This window comes from Trichoderma ghanense (genome assembly GCF_004382785.1).
Source record: "Trichoderma ghanense strain CCMA-1212 chromosome Unknown scaffold_0, whole genome shotgun sequence".
NCBI classification, from domain to species: domain Eukaryota; kingdom Fungi; phylum Ascomycota; class Sordariomycetes; order Hypocreales; family Hypocreaceae; genus Trichoderma; species Trichoderma ghanense.
The window spans coordinates 3,077,027-3,097,417 of record NW_027395663.1 but is presented as its reverse complement, the minus strand read 5'-3'; the positions used below and the strand labels follow the sequence as shown (position 1 = coordinate 3,097,417).

Below are 20,391 nucleotides of genomic sequence, written 5' to 3'. Positions count from 1 at the left end.
TCCAGACCCCCATTCTTCCGAGTGGCATCCCATGTCTCACTTCTCAACCAGCACTCTCATACAAGCTCTGGAATGCCACAGCCTCGCTCTGGTCTGTAACTACAGGCATTAGGTTGTCTATAACCGCCAAAAGATGACACCTGTAAAAGCGTGCCCTTCCATGACTCCTTTTGTTCTTCTTCTTACTGAAACATTTCGCCTCTCATCGTAATGGAAACCAGCAGTGCGCTGATGTGACGCTCTCCGTGTGGCCTTGTTCGGCATTATTGGTACCCATCCAACTCCGTGATGGCTTCGTGGGGTAGAAGAGGTGGAATGAAGGGGGCCCAACAGGCGTTCGCCGCGACATCTATACTACCTACCTACCCAGCCATGCATCTAAGCCCGAGTGACTTCAACATGGCCCTTTCTCTCCCATCTGGGCTACGGCTTTGCTCCTTACCTCCTCCTCTCATCTCTTCTCATCTCTTCACATATTCACCTCCTTGACATCCTCATGTTTGCTCGACGGTGACGCCTCTTGATTGTTCAGCCTGTATCATCCAATCGCCGCATGGCTCTTTTCCGCGCTCCTTGAAGCCATACAGCGCTCCAAGCGCATCACCACGCGAAAACCACAATGTCCTCACACCCCCTCCTCGCCGCCCTCACAACTCTCAGCCTCCTCCAATCCGCCTGGGCAAATCCCACAATCTCATTCCCATTCAACGCACAGCTCCCGCCCGTCGCCAGGCCAAATCATGCCTTCTCATACTCCTTCTCGCCAAACACCTTTCGATCCGACTCCAACATGACATATTCCCTTGGAGACCACCCCAGCTGGTTGTCACTCGAGAGCGAGAGCAGGAGACTCTACGGGACGCCCAAGGAAGAGGATATTCCTTCGGGGGAGGTCGTGGGACAGGAGTTTGGGCTTGTTGCTACGGATGATGTTGGATCAACGACCATGAATGCCACGCTCGTTATTTCAAGAAGATTGCCGCCGTCCGTACATATTCCAATATCGCAGCAGATGGGCAACTTTGGACACTTCTCGGCGCCATCTTCCATTCTGTCATATCCGTCGACAGAGTTTCAGTATACCTTTGATCCGAATACATTTGGTGAGGGCAAGAACCTCAACTACTACGCGTCTTCAAACGACAGCACGCCCCTACCGGCATGGATCAGGTTCAACGACAAGACATTGACCTTCTCTGGGCGAACTCCCGCCTTTGAGTCGTTGGTCCAGCCTCCGCAGACATTCGACTTCAGCCTCGTGGCATCTGACATTGTCGGCTTCTCGGGGACTTCCCTGTCCTTTGCGATTGTGGTGGGGAGTCACAAACTTACGATAGACGATCCCATCGTTATCCTGAATGCTACAAGAGGCGCAAAAGCCAGCTACGAGGGTCTGGCAAAGGGCATCCAGCTGGACAACGAAGCCATTCGACCCGGTTCCCTCGACGTGTCGGCAGAGGATATGCCGTCTTGGCTGACTCTTGATCCTGCAACGCTGCGTTTGGAGGGAACTCCGCGAGAGAACGACCATTCGACAAACTTTACCATCGTCATTCGAGACTCCCTTGCCGATGCCCTGAGTGTCCTTGTCCATGTCGACGTGGCAACAGGATTGTTCCGGTCGAACCTCGAAGACATCCAGATAGAGCCCGGCAAAGCATTCAACCTGGACCTTTCCACATACTTTCGCGATCCAAGCGATATCGAGCTCAAAGTCAGTACCGATCCCGAGGTAGGCTGGCTACACGTCGACGGGCCCAAGCTGTCGGGCACCGTCCCCAAGGCAGCCAAGGGCAAGTTCAACATGTCCATCAAGGCCGTCTCCAAAAGCACCGGCCTCACACAGACACAAAAGTTCCGCGCCGAGTTCGTCCCTCCCGACGAAGCAAACGGCACGGTATCATCTTCCGATTCAAGGCCTACGAGTCCGGCCAGTGCAAAGCCCGATGATTCCCATCGCCACCGCCTCGGCACAACTGACGTTCTGCTTGCAACCATTTTGCCAGTTCTCTTCATCACGTTTGCCATCATGCTGCTTATTTGCGTTATGCGCAGGCGGCGGCGGAACCGTCGAACCTACATTTCAGCAAGCAAACATCGGCCCAAGATATCTGATCCGATACGATTCACTTCACGCAATGACGAGTCAGATGCCGAGACAATCTTCCACTTGGAGAACACTGTTCGCTCAAAGGCGTCTAACGCGCGGCTGGTCAGGAAGGGGGACGGTATCTTTGCTCAGGAAGCGTCACACGGATCATCGAGGTCGAAGACATCGGGCACGGGCACCTTGCGTGACAGCTCCGTCCTGCGGGCTCCCCCACGTCCACTGGCCTCGGGAGCTCGATCGGGAACGCCCAGGAGTGTCAGCCCCCTGACAGACGATGGGGATCACGGCTCGTGGTTCACTGTGGAGAGGGCAACGACCGGTGAAAAGAGTCACAAGTCATCAGAGAGCAACCAATCGGACACGACCCTACCCGAAGTCGCCCAGCCATACTTGCCTATATCCGGCTTCCTCTCAGAAGGGGGAGAGAGTGCGTTTAGGAGCGGGCTGGACCTCACTCTGCCTTCGTTGGACGACCTGGCTAACATCCGACCAATGCCCCTGGCGATAACCAAACAGTCAACACAGTCAGACGCTACCACGTCGAGCTCTGCCGCATTGCCATCCAGCCTTGGCCTAATCCATGAGCCATTCAGTCCGAGCCTCGTCAGTCGAGCGCTAGAGCCAGCCAAGGAACCTCTAATAGAGAAGCAGGACGAGGTTGAAACAGCAGGAAAGGCCACAGGGCTGAAGCAGCCAGACCAGGCACGTCTTCCGGGCCAGCAATGGTTCAGTAGGGGTGGCTCCTCCTGGGTGGAAGCAGAGTCGGCGAAGGGAGCCAAGAGCTTCCGCACAGAGCCGTCGTTTGGATCCAACGAGAACTGGCGCGTCGCCCCGGGGCAGCGAGATCCAAGCGTAGCCTACCTGGAGCTCGTAGACGAGACGCCCTTCCTGCCGTCCAGGACGGCATCGAGGATCAACCTGGGGCAGCTGGAGGAGCGGCGCAGCCTCGAGCTCATGTCGCCCAGCAAGTGGGGCGAGGACGAGCGGAAGAGCACGATACGGCCGATGCGGTCGACGAGCGCGATCTCGATGCTGAGCGACGGCGATGCGTCTGTGTTTGGGGAGAGGGACGCGGTGGCGAACGGGAAGACGGCGGCTGCGGCTTCGAGGAGGGAGGATTCGGCTGCGAAATTGTCGGAGAGGAGCTTCAAAATGTTTATATAGGAAAGGCGGGCTGGACTGCTTTTGATGATTTTGTTACCTTTTCTTAGGGCATGTTAGATACCAGGGAACCGTCAGTGTTTCGATGCACCCGTCTTTGACGGATTCAATGTCACATGAATGGAAATGCAAGCTTGAAGCGTTTGTCGCCACTCAGATCCGTTGATGTCATTGTTGTAGGTACACAAGGTACCTTGTCGTTGGAAGTGCTTCAATGCCCCAGCCCGCTAAAAGCCAAGATGTAGTTAGGCGCCGCGTACCTCGCCGCTGTAATCGCAGGTGCAGGTACTCAGAGGACATCGCCTTGGCGCCAATGGAGGGGTTGTCGGTGAGTCGAGGGGGGAAACCGCGGGGCTGTAAATTCCAACGTCCAACAACTTGAAGGGACCTCGGGAGATGATCAAGGTACCCAAGGTACCTGATAGCAAATACAGAACCTGCAAACCCTCAGATCACGGCCTCTAGACCCCTTGCGAGCATGACATCTTCTCCGCGCTGCCCCGGGCTGCCGGACTAGACTAAACGTAACAAGGCAGGGAAAATACTCCGCATCATGCTAACGACATAATGGAGAAGAAACAAGAAAAAAAGCAGAGGTTCCCCAAACCCCTTCCCACTTGCAGGCAAACACACAGGCGTTGTCCTCTCAGGAAAACTTGGTAGTGGCTTGCTGACTGGCTGCTAGCACGCATGCAGCAACCGGAGCTTCGCCACATCTGCCCCTCTGGCCTATCATCTGCCCCGGCGGGCTGCCTAGCGAGCAAGAGATAGCGGAGGGTCAGAGACGGGAGCCTAGGCGCTGGACTCGCTGTAGCACCTGCGGAGAAAAAAAAAAATGACCTGAAAAAAAAAAAATTCAAGTGCACCAGAAAAGGCCGTTGAGATTGCCGTAGCAGAGGCACTGCTAGCACCAAAAGTGAAGGGAAAAAACCAAAGTGTGGCGTTGACTGGCTGAGGTATCGCGGTACCCCGCTTCCTGCGAAGCCGATTTTGCGCTCTGCTCTGCTGGCATCACAAACCGAAAACCACCACCACACACACGCACACACCACACACGACCCTCGATCCGCCTCGACGTCGTCGTTGTTTCTTCTTGTTCTTTTCCCTTCTATCACGCTCCGTGTCCTATAGCCTCTCACAGCCTACGGTTTCCCTTCGGCAGGTCCTCCGCCCTAAGTCGCCAACGCATAGAAACAAGACCAGTATCTTTGTCGTGCTGCTTCTCCCCTCCTCGACGCTTTCTCCCCCTTCGATCGCTTTCCGGCCCTCGTGAGACGTCGCAGCCATGGGCCAAACCCTCTCGGAGCCCGTTGTCGAAAAGGTGCGTGTTTGAGATGCGATGCTTTACGTCGAACGCCCGCTATTCCACCATCTTTCTTCGCTTTGAGCGCGCCATACCGCCCTCGTCATAGCCCCTCAAGATGCTCTGCTCTTCTCCTGTTTTGGTGTTCCGCTGCTCTGCTGTTGGCACCTCGCGATCCATCGACTGCACGGGCGGTATCAGGACAAGACCTCCATGGTCTCTGCTTTGACAGCTTTGCTGTGGCCCTTTCTGCGGCTTTGCCCGCTATCCCGCCACGATGGCATCAAGTCAAGACACATCATCGTCAAAGCCCACGCATGACCCCGCCGCGCACAGCTTGTCCATTCCTTGCTCGTGCCTTGCTTCACCATCTTCTCGAAAACCAGCCCATCGTCTCTTCGCTCTCGACTGCTCTCGCAATTGCTGACATCTCCCTCTCCATCACAATCTAGACATCCGAAAAGGGCGAGGATGACAGACTCATCTACGGCGTGTCCGCCATGCAAGGCTGGCGCATCAGCATGGAAGACGCTCACACGGCTGAGCTGAATCTCCCCCCACCTGACAACGACACCAAGAAGCACCCCGACAGGTTGTCCTTTTTCGGAGTCTTTGACGGACACGGAGGAGACAAAGTAGCGCTATTCGCAGGCGAGAACATCCACAACATTGTTTTCAAGCAAGACAGCTTCAAGGCCGGCGATTATGCTCAGGGTCTCAAGGACGGCTTCCTCGCTACGGATCGGGCTATTCTCAACGGTACGCGACACCATGATTATCCGCCATATCTCGTATCCGCTTGCGCTATGGGACAGGGGGGAACATTTGGCTTGCGCAGCCATTCTGCTCCTTCTGTTCCGTGCATCATCCTGCATTTATCTTTCACGAACCGGACTTTGGGCTAACTGGGCTGTCTTATTGTTCACAGACCCCAAATACGAAGAGGAAGTCTCTGGCTGCACTGCCTGCGTCACCTTGATTGCCGGAAACAAATTATATGTCGTACGTCTTCCTACACTCCGACGATATCTCGCCACTCGAATTAACAAGGTATACCTCGTGTAGGCCAACGCCGGTGATTCTCGAAGCGTGCTGGGCATCAAGGGACGGGCCAAACCCCTATCCAACGACCACAAGCCTCAGCTTGAAAGTTTGTGCATCCATTCAGTCAGTATTTAGATGGGCAATACTGACTGCGTGCCCTTGCGGTTTACAGCGGAGAAGAACCGAATCACAGCCGCTGGCGGTTTCGTCGACTTTGGCCGAGTCAACGGCAATCTGGCGCTGTCGCGTGCCATTGGCGACTTCGAATTCAAGAAGAGCGCCGAACTTTCCCCCGAAAACCAGATTGTTACCGCCTTCCCTGATGTCGAAGTGCACGAGCTCACAGAGGAAGACGAGTTCCTCGTGATTGCCTGTGACGGTGAGTGAGATCCGGCACACGTTGAAGAATGGCAGCATGGATGTACTGGGCTCTGTGGAAGGGGGCTTTTCGACTGATGCTTCTGCTCCTGGCTAGGAATCTGGGACTGCCAATCCTCCCAGGCTGTTATCGAGTTTGTGCGACGAGGCATCGCCGCCAAGCAGGATCTGGACAAGATTTGCGAGAACATGATGGACAACTGTCTGGCATCCAACTCAGAGACTGGTGGCGTTGGCTGCGACAACATGACCATGGTCATCATCGGCTTCCTGCAGGGCAAGACCAAGGAGGAGTGGTATGACGAAATTGCCAAGAGAGTGGCCAACGGAGACGGCCCCTGTGCCCCCCCGGAATATGGTACGAGCGAGCCGTTCCCCTGCTTCTCACAAGCACGCATAGACGCGGAGCTGAATGACTGACTGCTTGTGTTTTTTCCCCCCCGCAGCCGAGTTCCGCGGTCCCGGCGTTCACCACAACTACGAAGACAGCGACAGCGGCTACGACGTCGACGCCGACAGCGGCGGCAAGTTTAGCCTTGCCGGATCCCGGGGTCGCATCATCTTCCTGGGCGACGGCACCGAAGTCCTGACGGGCTCTGACGACACGGAGATGTTTGACAATGCTGACGAGGACAAGGACCTTGCGAGCCAGGTGCCCAAGAGCGCCGGCAAGACCGAGGCAAAGGAGGAGACAGAGGCCAAGCCCGCACCAGAGGCAGAGTCCAAACCTGCGGATGGGTCGGAGAAGAAGCAAGAAGATAAGACACCCGAGGAGAGTAAGAAGGATTAGGTGGTCCTTTTGAATTCTTTGGGCTCGTCTCCTTGAAGCCTGCCCTGGTGTTGTTGATGGTGTGTGTTTGTGTACGTGTGGCATAATTCTCTTTTTACATCGCCGCTACTCAAAACCCAGGCGCGAGGGCATCTTTAAAGCAAAGGGAGAGAAGACGGAAGAGGGCTCGGGGACGAAACAATCGGGAGACAAGGCAGAGAGCGTAGGGACGGTTTAGACATTGAGTGTTCCTTGTTACACGGTTTCCTCTTCTATCGTTGTTGATATTCGGTGTACCGGTGGTATAATATTTGGATCAAAGGAGAGTTGGGTCTTTTGCAGCAGCATCATGGTCTTCGATTTGACGCCTCACCCCTTTCTTTCCCACACACGGATCTCATCGTCTTCTTTCTGCCTCGACACTTTACTTCGTCTTGTTCTTTCACTCTTGTCTTTTCCCTTATTTTGTATTTGTTTGCTGTTCCAGAACCCAGTATATCCATTCTGATACCCAACCAACCTTGTCCAACGTCTATGGTCCCCTTTTATAAAATTGATCCTGTGTGACGCTGATGACATATGTTGCTTGCTCGTGTCTAGGCCGTGCTATGGATACATTGTGCTGAGTCTTTCCCTTCTATAACGGTAGCTAGGGGGGGTTGTATCGACCTGAAGATGATGTGACTGTGGGGAGGTCTGCCTTCCAAGCGTTTGGTAGGTAAGGTAGGTAGTTGGTTGATAGGTGGAGCGTAGAAGGGCGCAGTTCTTTGGAACCGATGTATAAGAATCTATATTGTTACAATATGCGAGGTTTCATGATGTATGCTAGTATACAGTGTTTGTAGTTGTTCATAAAACAAAATTTACAGAGACAATCCCACCCAAAGGCTCATGCCATACCATACCATACCATGCCCAGCCAATGTCCATCCGCCTCTTTGTCATGACATACCCGTACCCATAGAGCTTTCAAGTGCCGTCTTTTTGCTGCTGCACATCCTGCCCATCGCCAGCCTTCTTCTTTGCATGCCGATCCAGCCACTCTCTGGCCTTTCTCTCCTTCTCCTCGTCCCACCTCCTCACCATCGTCCGCGGATCAAACGTCCACGTCAAAAACTCATTCACCGGCTTCTTCTCGTCGCCCTCCACCCTCTCCATCCGCACGGCCATGTCCTGCCTCGCGTCGTGCGCCCCCTCGTACGTGAAATCGTCCGGGAACGCGCGCCGCAGCTGCAGCGGCCGGTCCTTTGTCCTCTGCGCGAGGTCGAGCGTCTTGGCGAGCGGCTTGGACGGCTTGTACCCCTCGCAGGCGGTGTTGATGGCCCATTCCACGCGGGAGACGACCCGGGAGATGCCCTGGGCCTTGTTCTCCATGAGGAGGCGGCCCATTTCCTTGGTCATGATGAGGGGTCTTTGTTCGAGCCAGAAGGCGTCCTTGGAGTGGCCGAGGAGGAGGCGGCGTAGGATGACCCGCGTGAGGTCTCGCAGCTTGTACTCCAGCGCGGCGTAAAAGACGGCCACGCCGAGGGCGTGCGGGAGATGCAGGCGGATGGCCAGGCGGATCACGTACTGGTACGTCAGGTGGTCCGCCTCGCAGCCCGACTCGTGCAGCTTGGTGAGCGCCCAGATGGCCGTGTCCCAGTCCTTGTAGACGAGGCACTTTTCGAGCACTAGGTTGATGGTGTCGGTGCCCACCTTGCGGCCGTCCTCGGACTGCTTGTCGATGAGGCCCCGGAAGTCGTCGAAGCGGCGGTGGCCCCGCTCGTGGAAGCGGAAGAACTCGGTCAGGATGCTGTTCATGGCGTCCGTGGTGAACCAGTCGTCCCCGTAGCGCGACTTTTGCTCCGCCATGAAGGCGTCCAGCCGCTTGCCCGACCGGAACGCAACGTAGGCGTCGTGCGCGGCCATGATCCGGGCGATGCCTCTGCGGGTGGCCGGGTCCTTGAACAGCCCCAGGTCGTACATTGCGACAATGATCTGCCTCCTTTCCATCTCCTTCTCGACGAGCTCGAGGAACAGCAACCATGTCCGAGCATTGGGCTGAAAGTACCGCTGCTGCATCTTGAGGAGCAGCTTGTGGAAGAAGGCAACGTCGCGCTTGGTGACGTAACCCTCGAGCATGATGTTGTAGGCCTCGGTATCCAAAGGGATGCCCCATTCCTCGGCCAGCGTCAGCAGTCGATCCGCGTCGGCTCGATGGCCTCCTTTATGCGCCATCAACGACATGGCCATCTTGAGAACCGACGGCGTGATGTAGGCCTTGGCGCCGGGATCCGTGAGCGCAGCCATGATGAGCTGGACTCGGATGCCATCCGTGTCGACAAAGGTGCCGTCCTTCTCCGGCTTCGCATAGTAGCGCAGGGCGAGGTGCGGACGAAGCCGGCCGCAGACAAGCATCCTGATGTACCCGTCGAGGTTCTCCATCGTCCACTGCTCCGGCCGGGGCGCCTCCTCGTACGGCGTATCGATCCAGTACGTCTGGTACTCCTGATGCACCCAGATGTTGTCCTGCTTGTCGTCGGGTATGAGCGATCCCCCATCCGCCGCCCCCTCGATGCCCGGCCACAGGCGCTGCACCTCGTACCCAAAGGCCGCCACCTCCCCGAGCTTGTACACCTCGACGTCCCTGCACGCGGCCACCAGCTCTTCCGCGGCGTTGGCCAGCACCGAGCTCTTCCCCCGCAGGATGATGGCGGAGGGATCCTGGTGGTCCGACGACACGCGCAGCTTGGCCAGCAGGCCCGTCGTCGAGTCCACAAACTCAATCTTCTTGCTGCCCAGCTCCAGCGCCCACGACTTGGGCAGGACGATGCGCATGGCGGCCATGCTCGACGGCTCGCTCCGCCTCGTCATCATCCGCTTGAGCAGGTTGAACGTCTCGCTCCAGTCGGGGATGCCGTGGCCAAAGTGCCGCCAGATGTCGTCGAACGCGACCTGCACCCTCGCCACCTGCAGCGCGTGCGTCCTGCTCTCCTTGGCGGCCAGAGCGGACGGGTAGTCGCGCACCGTGGGCACGTACGGCGAGGCCAGCTTCCGCTCTGCCTCTCGCAGCCGCTCCGGGCTCTTTTCCTGGAAGGCCTGTCTGAACATGCGGTTCCGGGCATTTTTGGCGTGTGCCTCTGCTGCCGCCTCTTTTACGGGCAAGACGGATGCATCGGGGAAGCCAATCTCAGCTTCTCGTGCTTCAGCTTCTGCCTGTGCTTGTGCTTCTGCTTCCACTCCAGCATCCCGCGATTCCCCGGCGGCAGATTCACTCGTCAGGGCCGCCGAAGACGCAAGGCGCCGGATCGAGGCCAGGGCAAGAGATGCCGAGGGGCGCCATGGCAGCGGGCGAGGCGGGCGAGATGCAGGCGTGCGGATGAATTGGGACCGAGTCCTCCAAATCGACTTGATCCCTTGGAACATTGGTCATGAGGTGCGCATTGTTGTTTGCTTTATGTCGCAGTAAGAGGCAGAGCGGGCAGTTTCGCAAGCGGTACAAGATCGGGGAACTGGAAGGCCGATAAGCGCCGATAAGAGAATTTCCGTTGTTTCGTTGCCTCTTTGGTTTCTGACAGTGGTCACGTGCTATACGCTGTACGCAAAGAAGCCCTCCAATGTTAACCTACAGCTAATGTGATCTTCGAGTGATATACATAAGCAGTGTTCACTATAACTCAAATAACAGATTTGATTATTTCAATATTCTAAGAAACCCCTAATGAGTCGTTTCCTAGAGTCCAATCGCCATATGCCGTGTTCTTTTTCGTAGGTAGATGACTCGGCCATGAATAAGTATACTGTATCAACCAATCGTGCCCCTCAACCTGTCCACGAATAACGCCAGTTGACCGGTACCAGTTCATATGACATATAGCTCTTCAAATCATGCGTAAAACAGTTCCGTCTCTTTCTTTGAAAAAAAAAAAAAAATAAGAAAAAGAAGAAGAAGGGGGGTATATGTACAGACTTGTCTAGTCTCAACGCTGCGGCATCTTGCCATTCCGGGGAGGCTCCGGAGCACTCTTGTCCAGGCCCTGCCACGGATCGATTCCAAGCCCTTCGCAAGAGTCAACCACGTCTCGCAGCTCCCCGCTCTCGGCCATCTGCTTCACATCGCTCCAGTAGGCCAGCTTGCAGACCTCCTCCTCGGCGTGTTTGGTGGCAGCATCGAGGGCCTCTTTGCGTCGCCTCAGTTCCGGACTCTTGTCCTGTTCCCATGCCCCGGCAATCTCATCATGCTTCTGCATGAGGTACGACAGCAGCTGCCGGCGAGACTGCTGAAAGATGAACAGAGACATTATCTCGTGCATCCCATGCTGGAGCTCCGAGAGGTCTATGGCGTGTTCGATGTAGTCCTCGATGGCTTCCCTCTTCTCCCGGTCAATCCTGGCAGAGCGCAAGGCCTGAAGAAGCATGTCCATATCCTCAATATGCGGCCGCTCCTGTTGATGCCCAGCAGACGATGCCTGCGCCAGACTAACCTTGCTGGGGACCCTGCTTGGGACTCTGCTGCCGACTACACTGCCAGACGGGGGCAGACCGACAACGGAGGTCGGGTGAATCTTGAAATAGTCGACTCCCGGAAGCAAGTTTGGATCGGCGGGCAGGTCTTCGGGGCGCCTCTTTGCCCTCATACGGATCCAAGCACGGCGCCTGACAAAGGAATTCCACCACGTTGGCCCATGCCATGAGAAGGGCCTCTGAAAGGCGAAAGAATACTCCCAGCCGCCTTCGTCGGTGTCGTCTTGGTGGTTGATCCGCCACTCAGGCCATACCCACTCCCATGAAGGATCGGGAACTTGCGCCGTGTTGATATCCGTCGGAGATGGATGATGGTATGCGTTGGCTGCGAGGTGGCTGGTTAAATCTCTCGGTTTATTCGCGTTGGCTGCTATTCTGCGAGTTCACTTACTCCAGGGGGTGGGATCAAGGCAACCAAGGGCTGCGCTGGAAAACAAGGGGACGCCACACATGAACCCCCCTCTCTCGTTTTCAAAGAGAATGTCTATGGCCGTTTCTCGCTTCTCCCTCGACTTTGGCCTTGAGCGGTGTTCCCAGCTGGGCGTGCGCTGCGATTCTTGGAGCTGTGACAAAGAGTCGACGCTTGGAGCTGCGACAAGGAGTCAGCCTACCGCTCTGTATCCCGGAACAAACCCAGCCTACCCCGAATCTCAATTGACGGCGTCACGCCAGACTGTGACGGGCCCAATTCGCTTGTGGTCTCCAATGTGGTTGCCTGGCACGTTGTTCCGCCATCTTTGCGCCTTGAGGCACTTGGATGCAGATGAGCGTCATCTCGGCGCTCCGTCTCGCCATCGTCCGGCGGCTGGCCCTGGTTTTGCTCCGTCTCCGGCTCCCCGTCTGAAAGCAGGCGCGTCGAGGTGTTCGTGGGAGCCAAAACTCCGCCTACGGAGACGGAGCTCGTGGGCCGCAGCGACTGGGCCGCTTCGTCATCCGTGAGAGTGATTTCGTGGTCGTAGTCACCCGGCTGCAGGGTTGCAGCGCGGCGAGAGCCGTGCATTTTGCTTGCCGGCGTCAGCAAGACATGGGGTGTCGCAGAGACTCTGGTCAGTTACGGTTGTCGAATCAAGAGCGTAGATGGTGCGCAGTGCGAACGTCGGCCAAAGGAAGAGCGTGCGGGATGGATTGCAACCGGACGGAAGAAGGGTTTCGTTCGAGTTCACGTCACCGACTAACAACAGCTTGAGGCGCGGGCAAGAGAAAAGCCACGATGCATCACCCCGGCGCCTCAAGCATTCATTGGACCGTGTCTAGAATTGTAGGGAAAGAGGGTCCAGGAAGGAATCCGCAGCAGACGAAAACCAAAACGGCTCCAGAAGGAGAGAAGTAAGAGGGAGGTTCTCGTAGGTAACAGGAGGAAAAGGCACAAGGACAGCTGAAGGAAGCAGGCGGTGCTTCCAAGTTGTTTTTACTGCTTTGGGCCACCAATAGCGCGATTGAGTGGGGGGAAGGGAGTCTCACGATCAGAGACCTTAGGTACCTTGGACAGTAGATTGACCAAACCAATGCATGCCATCTGTATTCTGCAAGCACCTACACAACTATTCCAGTCGTGTTGGTAGTCCAATGTAAGAGAATTGCCATCTTGCTTCCTCCATCGTGCCAAGATGATATGCTCGAGGCCATCGTTGCTATAAAGCCTTGTTTAGCTGTGCTTGAGGCTTCAATGATGTAATGGCGGCTACAGACGGCGCGCTAGATGCTTAGCAGTTCCCTAGCACGGATTGCTGCAAGTTCCAGCACGGGTTGTTAACGCCTGCAAGTACCTGGACAGGCACCGGAAGAGCAATCCTTCAGTGGAGTCTGGCTAGAAGTACTTTAGGTACCTACCTTATCGTGGCCGCGATCGACAATCGAGGTCTTGACGATGAGCCATCAGCTGCAGTATCGACACTCGAGATTGCCATCACCCCTGTTGGCCATTTGTGTGTATTGAAGATATCGTCTCTAATCATTGAATAATTGGCAAGGTGTCGATCAGTCTCTTTCAGTATGCTAGGTATGTCATGATGCTCCCCCAAAAGAGCAAATTCCATAGGTACCTCCAGTTGTCGATATAGCCCAGAGCAACCCGTACCCAAATCCGGGGTACTGTACCGTACTGTACGTACCTACTTGCCGCCCCGCTCCCTCTGCCACACTACGTCATGTATATCCACGGCCAATGCTTTGCATCACCATCACGAACCTCTCGCCCTTCAGAGCGTGTTCACCCATACCCAAAAACAGGCATGCGTCATAATGAAGTATGTATACAACGGTAACGCTTTACAAGCAAACAGATGAGATGAATACCCATCATACAATTCTACCTTGGGTATCCAGAAGTGTCCGAAGCCCACGTAATAACCAAGGTTGTTCGTATCCAGCTACCTAGTACTGTAACCAAGATTCCTCGTGATTTCCTCCATCTTAATCCCTTCCTCCCCTCCTCCATCTTCCCCCCCTCTCTCCTTTCCCCTTCCGCTATCTATATAACCGATAAGAGCTCTCAATCCCTTACATTTTAAAGCATCTCCAATTCGCCACCCAATAGCATCACCCAACTTCTCACCTCCCATATCCTCACAAACCACACAAAGCAACCTCTCACCAAACAACCTTCTTAACCACCACCAAAAACCGCACACCCATCACACACAACAACCTTCAAAATGTCAACCAAGTCACGAATGCCCCTGATTCTCGGCGCCGGCGCCGTCGGCGGACTCGGATACTACCTCTACAGCGCTGGCGGCAACGCAAAGGCCGCCGAGAAGAAGTTTGAGAGTACGCCCAATAGCCACCCCGGTCCATTCTCCCTTTCACAACCGTTGGAGAGCTGTCCCTCGCTCTTCTTCAACAATATTCTCTGAGCAGCGGGACAATCTCTTGGATGATCAAAATGACTGACTTGGGACGGCGCTTTCCCATCAACAGGTGACGCAGACCGAGCCTCCGCAAAGATCAGATCCCACCTCCCCGGCAACACCCCCAACGCCGAAAAGGAACTCAAGGGCTACGGCCAGGAAGCCGGCGCCAAAATCGACAAGGCTGTGCGTACATCCCCCCCCCACCTTTTCCTTATTTTCCACTCATTTACAACACTTCTCTCTTGGGTTGTACACACAGGCTAACCAAGCTTCTTGCTGTGATTCATAGTTGGCTGAAGCCGACAGGGAAGCCGTCAGGCTCAAGAAGGAAGCCGAGGCATACGCCAAGGACGCCAAAAGCGAAGCTATGAAGGCCGTCGACAAGTTCGACCGCAAGGTGGAGGATGGTGCGGCCAAGGCGAAGGGTGGTATTTCGAGCTGGTTTGGGGGCAGCAAGTAAACCAAGAAAGAATATCTAAGAAGAAAGACTGTTGAGGAGGAAGAAAGAAAGTGGAAGACGGCGCGTGTGAGTTGAAAGTCGCAGCAAAAGACTGTGATCCGTCCTTTTCTTCGTTTGAGATCAAGGGGGAAGGAAAATACCTTGGGTTTGTGAGCAAACTTCTACTAGTAATTGAGTCATTCCATTCGCCGATTTCTACCACATCTTCTATTCTTCTCTGGACGTGAATGCATACACTTTGTGGTTGTTACGAGCAGCCTGACCAACTGCCAGTCGATAAACCGACACGATGCAAGGCGCTCTCAAAAAGAAAATGAAAGAAAATCATCAAAAGGATCCCAGCCCTGTCTTTAACTCCCATGCCATTTCAAAACCAAATAGACGCCCCTTGCTCTACCCTTTTTTTCAAGCCAAAAGAAATCACTGCTCCAACTCGGCTGCAACCAGCTTCAAAATCTCCTCGACGCTCTTCTTCGCATTCTTGGGATTCTTGGCCACAGCCTGCCACACTTCCCCGTGCCTCGGCTCGTTGAGCACGCACTTGGTCACCATGTCGGCCCTCTTGTCGTCCGTGCCGTGCTGCACCAAGAACTTGTAATACCATGCCCAGCTGTCGCCCCGGTCCGCGTCCAGCACGAGCGCCTTCTCGAACCAGCTCTGCGCCTTCTCCAGCTTGCGGTCCGCCCAGAAGATGCGCGCCACGGCCACGAACAGGATCGGGTCGTTGTCCACCTTCTTGATGGCCTCCAGGCTGCGCGGCTTGCGCTGCGTGCGAGGCTCCAGGTGCCAGATCTGCTCGACCCACAGCAGGCCGCTCTTGGGGACTTCCTGGAGCGCCTTGGCCATGAGCGACTTGGCCTGGGCCAGGTTGCCGGCGCGGCGCTCCAGGCGGACCGACTCGCACCAGAGCTCTCCGTTCTTGGGCACGGCCAGGCGCGCTCGGTCGAGGACCGAACGGGCCTTGACAGTCAGGCCGGCCTTTTCCTCCAGGCGGGAGTAGAGAAGCCACAGGGGCACCGATCGGGGCACCGCCTTGACCCCTGCGGCGTATGCCTCTCGAGCCTGGCCCGTCTTGCCCAGGTCCTCGTAGATTTGGCCCTTGAGCATCCATAACTTGGCGGCAGCAGGGAAAAGCTGCAGTGCCTGGAGCGCAAGATCGAGTGCTGTCTCGACGTTGCCCAGCACCCGCTCAAAGACGACGCTCTTCATCCAGACGCGATCCGTAGGCGCCTGTTCCCGCGCAACCTCGAGCAGTTTCCGGGCCTGCTCTTCGTTGCCGTTTTCGGATTCCAGCTTGACGGCAGCCAGCCAGATGTCTTCGTTGTTAGGGTTCTGGTTGAACGCTCGCTTGAGCACCAATCTGGCATTGTCCACGTCTCCTGACTGCCACTTCTCCTTGGCCAGCATCATCCACAGGTCCTCGCTCTTGGGGCACGCCTCCACCGCCTTCTCCAGCACCTGCCACAGGGACTCGCGCGTTCCGTGATTCCGCTCGAGATCCGCCGCAGCCATCCACATGGTCCGACTATTGACGAAAACGCGCAGTGCGTAGGCGTAAATGGCCCTTGCGGTTTCGTATTTGCCTCTGTTGATGCTCGCCCTGGCGTCCTCTGCCCATGTGTCCTTACGGTCATCGTCTTCGTCCAGTCCCCAACCCAGCGTCTCCTGGATGATGTTCTGGCAAGTGATGACGGCGCCCTCTTCTTCGCACTTCTCCGCCTCGCTGATCCATTCCTCGCGTTTCGGCATGGCTGACTCCTTTGCCAAGACTTGAACGGCTCGCTTCATGACAGCGCTCTTGTGTCCTTGGCCAAGCTGCTCCTGGAGACGAGCAGCGGCAATCCAAATCTCGTGAGACGTGGGAACGGCCTTTCGAGCCTTGTTCAGGACCTTTTGCGCATTCTCGGGGGTTTCCAGCCGTGCCAAGGCAAGCCACAGGTCTACAGATAGCGGGATGAGCTCCGTAGCCTTGGCCAGCATCAGCTTGGCGTCTTCGGGATCGTCCTCCAGGTTCACGGCCTCCTTCCACAGCGCTTCCGACTCTGGGATATGGTCCAGCGCCTGCCGGATAACTCTCTTCTTGTGACTGGGAATGTTCTCCAGCCTCATCGCCTCGACCCAAAGCCGAACAGATCTGGGGTTCGCCTCGATGGCGCGTCGTGCAATGATCTTGCTGTTTGGTGAGTCGTGATTCAACCGGATGTTCTCCAGCCATGCGTCTTCGCTCTTGGGACACCGCGTGCATCCCTGGTCGATCGTCTTCCGCGCCGCCACAAGCTTGCCTGCCAGCTCTTCCAGTCGAGCCGCAGCGATCCAGCCCAGGGCATTGTTCGGGTTCGTCTTGACGACAGACTGGAGCAGCTCTCGCACTCGATTGATGTCGCCAACCTGGGCCTGTGATTCGTTGACCTGCATCTTGTTGAGGCTCGTGATGTATCCCTGCGCATCGATGCTCGTCCCGCTTCCAATGACAGACTCGCCGCCGGCCGTCTGAGACGCCTGCTCCAGCCTCGACTTCAGCACCCTGTCACGAGCGGCACCAATCTGGGCGAAATTGGTCATTGTGCCGTCGGATGCGTCCGTCGTGCTCGTCGCTGCCCCATCGTCGACGACCGTCGTGCCCATCTCTCCCGAGTCCCTCGCCGCCGCAAGCACGCTGTCGGGCACCGCGTAGAACCGCTGTCGCAGCGCCTGCTTGCTCCGTCGGTTCTTGCCGGTCAGGTCTCCCACCTCGGGGAGGTTGGCCCAGTCCTCGTCCGACACCGTGGCCAGGGCGCGCTTCAGGTCCGAAAACTGCTGCTGGATCTTGGGGTTGTTCCTCTCGTACTCCTCCCGCTCGGCCTGCTCGCGGGCCTCTCGCTGCCGTTTCCGCCGGTCCATTCGCTCGTCGACCCATTCCCAGATCTTGTCTGCCTCCTCGTCCTCCTTGTCGTAGACTCCGCCGGCGAACAATCCGACTTCGTTGTCGGGGTCCTGGTACCGCTCGTCGTCTTCCTCTTCCTCCTTTTGCTTGCCCTTCTTGCCCTCGGGGACGAGGCCCAGCTGTGCAGCGCGCTTCGCAAGCGCCTCCTTGATCTGATCCTCGCTGGGGCCGTCGCGAGCAGGTCCAAGATCGGATCGGGTTGTGAAGCCAGTGGCACCTCGACCCAGACCAGCGACGTAGTTCTCCGGAGCCGGCTGGCTCAGAAAGTCGCGTCGGGACGTCATCCTTCAGGCGTCTTGGGCGAAACTGTCGGGTGATGAAGGAGAAAAAAGAGTTGATGGTTGAGAGAGGCCGAAAAGCCACTGTCGCGAGGCAACAATAGCCTTGCCGTAGGTGTGCAAAGCGAGCTTTTGCCACGTGAAGATTCTGGGTCAAGTGGCGCGCAATCTGGGTGACAAAATTGACACCCCTACTGAAAACCTGGTACCCGCCTTTCCGCTTATCGATAATTCCGCCTCGGGATTTTTTTTCTTCTTAACAAAAGTCTCCCACCAATATCATCACCCCTCGTCTCCCCACGATACCGCAACCGCCGCTCCTCGAATTATACCCAAATTTGCGCCGATATAGACGTCCCATCCCCTCCAAGATGGCCAAAGCCGAAAAGGGGAAGCGCAACAACGCTTCCAGCGGCCCCTACGAGAAGCCCAGCGGAAAGAGTTCCAAGACCAACAACGTCTTCAAGTTCAACACCAACTTTGGCCAGCACATCCTCAAGAACCCCGGTGTCTCGGACGCCATTGTCCAAAAGGCCTTCCTCAAGCCCACAGACACCGTCCTCGAGGTCGGCCCGGGCACAGGCAACCTGACGGTCCGCATCCTCGAGCAGGCCAAGAAATGCATCTGCGTCGAGCTCGATCCCAGGATGGCGGCCGAGGTCACTAAGCGAGTGCAGGGAAAGCCCGAGCAGCGGAAGCTCGAGGTCCTGCTGGGAGACGTGATCAAGACGGAGCTGCCGGCGTTTGACGTTTGCATCTCAAATACACCCTATCAGGTAAACCGCTGCCTCCTTCTCCATTCCTCCTCGTTGTAAGTCAAAACGATAAAACTGACCCTCGAAATCTCGTAACGAAAAACAGATCTCCAGCCCCCTCGTCTTCAAGCTCCTCTCCATGCCCAACCCCCCGCGCTGCTCCGTCCTCATGTTCCAGCGCGAGTTCGCCCTCCGCCTGACGGCCCGCCCCGGCGACGCCCTCTACTGCCGCCTCTCCGTCAACGCCCAGTTCTGGGCAAAAATCACCCACATCATGAAGGTCGGCAAGAACAACTTCCGCCCCCCGCCCCAGGTCGAGTCCTCGGTCGTGCGCATCGAGCCCAAGATGGGCAAGGACCGGCCCAACGTCAGCTGGGACGAGTGGGACGGCCTGCTGCGCGTGTGCTTCGTCCGCAAGAACAAGACGCTGCGCGCCAGCTGGCTGGGCACCAAGGAGGTGCTCGCCATGGTCGAGCGCAACTACCGCACCTGGTGCGCCATGAACGGCGTCCCCGTCGATGAGAGCCTCGTCGAAGGCGCCGAAGAAGAAGACGATGACGAAGAGATGGACGTCGACGGGGGCGCCGACGACGCCGGCATGGACGTTGACGATGATGCTGACGCAGACGAGGACACGCCCAGCTTCTTCAAGGATTCGAAAGCCGCCGGCGCCGGCAACGCCTCCAAGACGAAGAGCAAGCGCAAGAAGACAAAGGTCGCCGAGCTCGTCCGCGAGAAGATCCGCAAGGTGCTCGAGGACGTGACGGAGCTGGCGGACAAGCGGGCGAGCAAGTGCGATGAGAATGACTTTTTGCGAATGCTGTTTGCGTTTAACGAGGAGGGCATTCACTTTTCATAAACGGATTACGAGATCCTCTCTCTTTCAGTCCATTTCTATCAACCTCCCTTTTTTCTTCTCTTCTTCGTTTGAGCAGTTTCTTTTATTTTACCCTTCCAATGTTGGTATACAAGAGCCGTCGTGGGCTCATGGACATGAGTTTCAGAAGGATTAGTCTGACACTGTTGATGATCATGTTAATGATTCACAAAAAGGGGCCGGCGATTAGGGGCGTTTCAGGAGTTATAAAAGAATTCATGGGCCATCTGAGAAGCATCATATCTTCACGATCACGAATCACAGTTCAAAAATAAACAATCTCATGACAAATTCTACCAAATATATACATCCGTGATGAAAATCATGTATTGCTCTGATTCATTTTGTTCACTGTATCTTTTGTTTACTGTAAACTCCATCTGATGCATCAATTCACCTCCTATCGAAGAAAGAAAGAATAAGAATAGCTGCATACGAGCGGGATCGACCGCCATAAAACAAAGAAAAGAGGGGGGAAGTAGTTGCCACTCTCTCATCTATCATGCGTAAGATAAGGAATAAAGAAAACTCCATCCGAATGCCTCGTGTGCTCTCTTTTTTTTACTTTTCATCTTGTGCATCTGTTGCTTAAGAAGTGATTATGTCGTCTCAAAGCCAGCGGGGTATGCCATGTCTCAAAAAGGGAATAGAAAAAGGAGAAAGGGGGAAAGGAAGAAAGAAAAAAAAAAATCGAAGATGAAGAGGGTAAGTCTCTACACACCCGGTGAACTCTGACACACAAAAGACCCAAAAAACACCTAGGCAGGGCCAACTTTGTCCTTGCCAGTAACCGAACAAGCCATGATATTGTTGGAAATTGCAATCCAACGCCTCTGCTCCGTAAGAAACCTCGCTATGCGCGCTCGATGTACACAAACAAAGATCAGAAATGGAAAACTAGAGGGGAAAAAAAAAGGAAGGGATGGGGGAGAAGAAGGGAAGAGAAGGGGGGAAATGCACAAGAACAAGACTCATTAA

At 55.8% G+C, this 20,391-nt stretch overlaps 6 protein-coding genes across 6 annotated transcripts; 4 read left to right on the top strand and 2 right to left on the bottom strand.

Annotated features, from left to right (window-relative positions):
• Nucleotides 1-619: 619 nt before the first annotated feature.
• Nucleotides 620-3,274, top strand: CCMA1212_001054 (Axial budding pattern protein 2; the record flags this gene model as incomplete). Its single annotated transcript, XM_073698494.1, has 1 exon — nucleotides 620-3,274. One exon carries the CDS (start codon nucleotides 620-622, stop codon nucleotides 3,272-3,274), a length of 2,655 nt encoding a protein of 884 aa, XP_073563659.1.
• A 1,336-nt stretch (nucleotides 3,275-4,610) lies between these two features.
• On the top strand, nucleotides 4,611-6,786 carry CCMA1212_001053 (Protein phosphatase 2C-like protein; the record flags this gene model as incomplete). The annotated part of the gene is made up of 7 exons (XM_073698493.1): nucleotides 4,611-4,619; nucleotides 5,027-5,333; nucleotides 5,503-5,576; nucleotides 5,640-5,724; nucleotides 5,791-5,997; nucleotides 6,094-6,354; nucleotides 6,443-6,786. The coding sequence occupies 7 exons, from the start codon at nucleotides 4,611-4,613 to the stop codon at nucleotides 6,784-6,786; spliced, it is 1,287 nt and encodes a 428-aa protein (XP_073562944.1).
• Nucleotides 6,787-7,734: 948 nt separating this feature from the next.
• CCMA1212_001052 (uncharacterized protein) lies at nucleotides 7,735-12,311 on the bottom strand (the record flags this gene model as incomplete). The annotated part of the gene is made up of 4 exons (XM_073698492.1): nucleotides 11,911-12,311; nucleotides 11,660-11,857; nucleotides 10,730-11,593; nucleotides 7,735-9,974 (listed from the first exon to the last, which is right to left on the bottom strand). Exons 1-4 carry the CDS (start codon nucleotides 12,266-12,268, stop codon nucleotides 7,735-7,737), a joined length of 3,660 nt encoding a protein of 1,219 aa, XP_073562943.1. The 5' UTR covers nucleotides 12,269-12,311.
• Nucleotides 12,312-13,922: 1,611 nt separating this feature from the next.
• CCMA1212_001051 (uncharacterized protein) lies at nucleotides 13,923-14,580 on the top strand (the record flags this gene model as incomplete). Its single annotated transcript, XM_073698491.1, has 3 exons — nucleotides 13,923-14,037; nucleotides 14,188-14,303; nucleotides 14,410-14,580. 3 exons carry the CDS (start codon nucleotides 13,923-13,925, stop codon nucleotides 14,578-14,580), a joined length of 402 nt encoding a protein of 133 aa, XP_073562942.1.
• A 420-nt stretch (nucleotides 14,581-15,000) lies between these two features.
• Nucleotides 15,001-17,787, bottom strand: CCMA1212_001050 (Pre-mRNA-splicing factor prp1; the record flags this gene model as incomplete). Its single annotated transcript, XM_073698490.1, has 1 exon — nucleotides 15,001-17,787. The coding sequence occupies one exon, from the start codon at nucleotides 17,785-17,787 to the stop codon at nucleotides 15,001-15,003; it is 2,787 nt and encodes a 928-aa protein (XP_073562941.1).
• Nucleotides 17,788-18,152: 365 nt separating this feature from the next.
• Nucleotides 18,153-19,395, top strand: CCMA1212_001049 (Dimethyladenosine transferase; the record flags this gene model as incomplete). The annotated part of the gene is made up of 2 exons (XM_073698489.1): nucleotides 18,153-18,592; nucleotides 18,651-19,395. 2 exons carry the CDS (start codon nucleotides 18,153-18,155, stop codon nucleotides 19,393-19,395), a joined length of 1,185 nt encoding a protein of 394 aa, XP_073563028.1.
• Nucleotides 19,396-20,391: the final 996 nt, after the last annotated feature.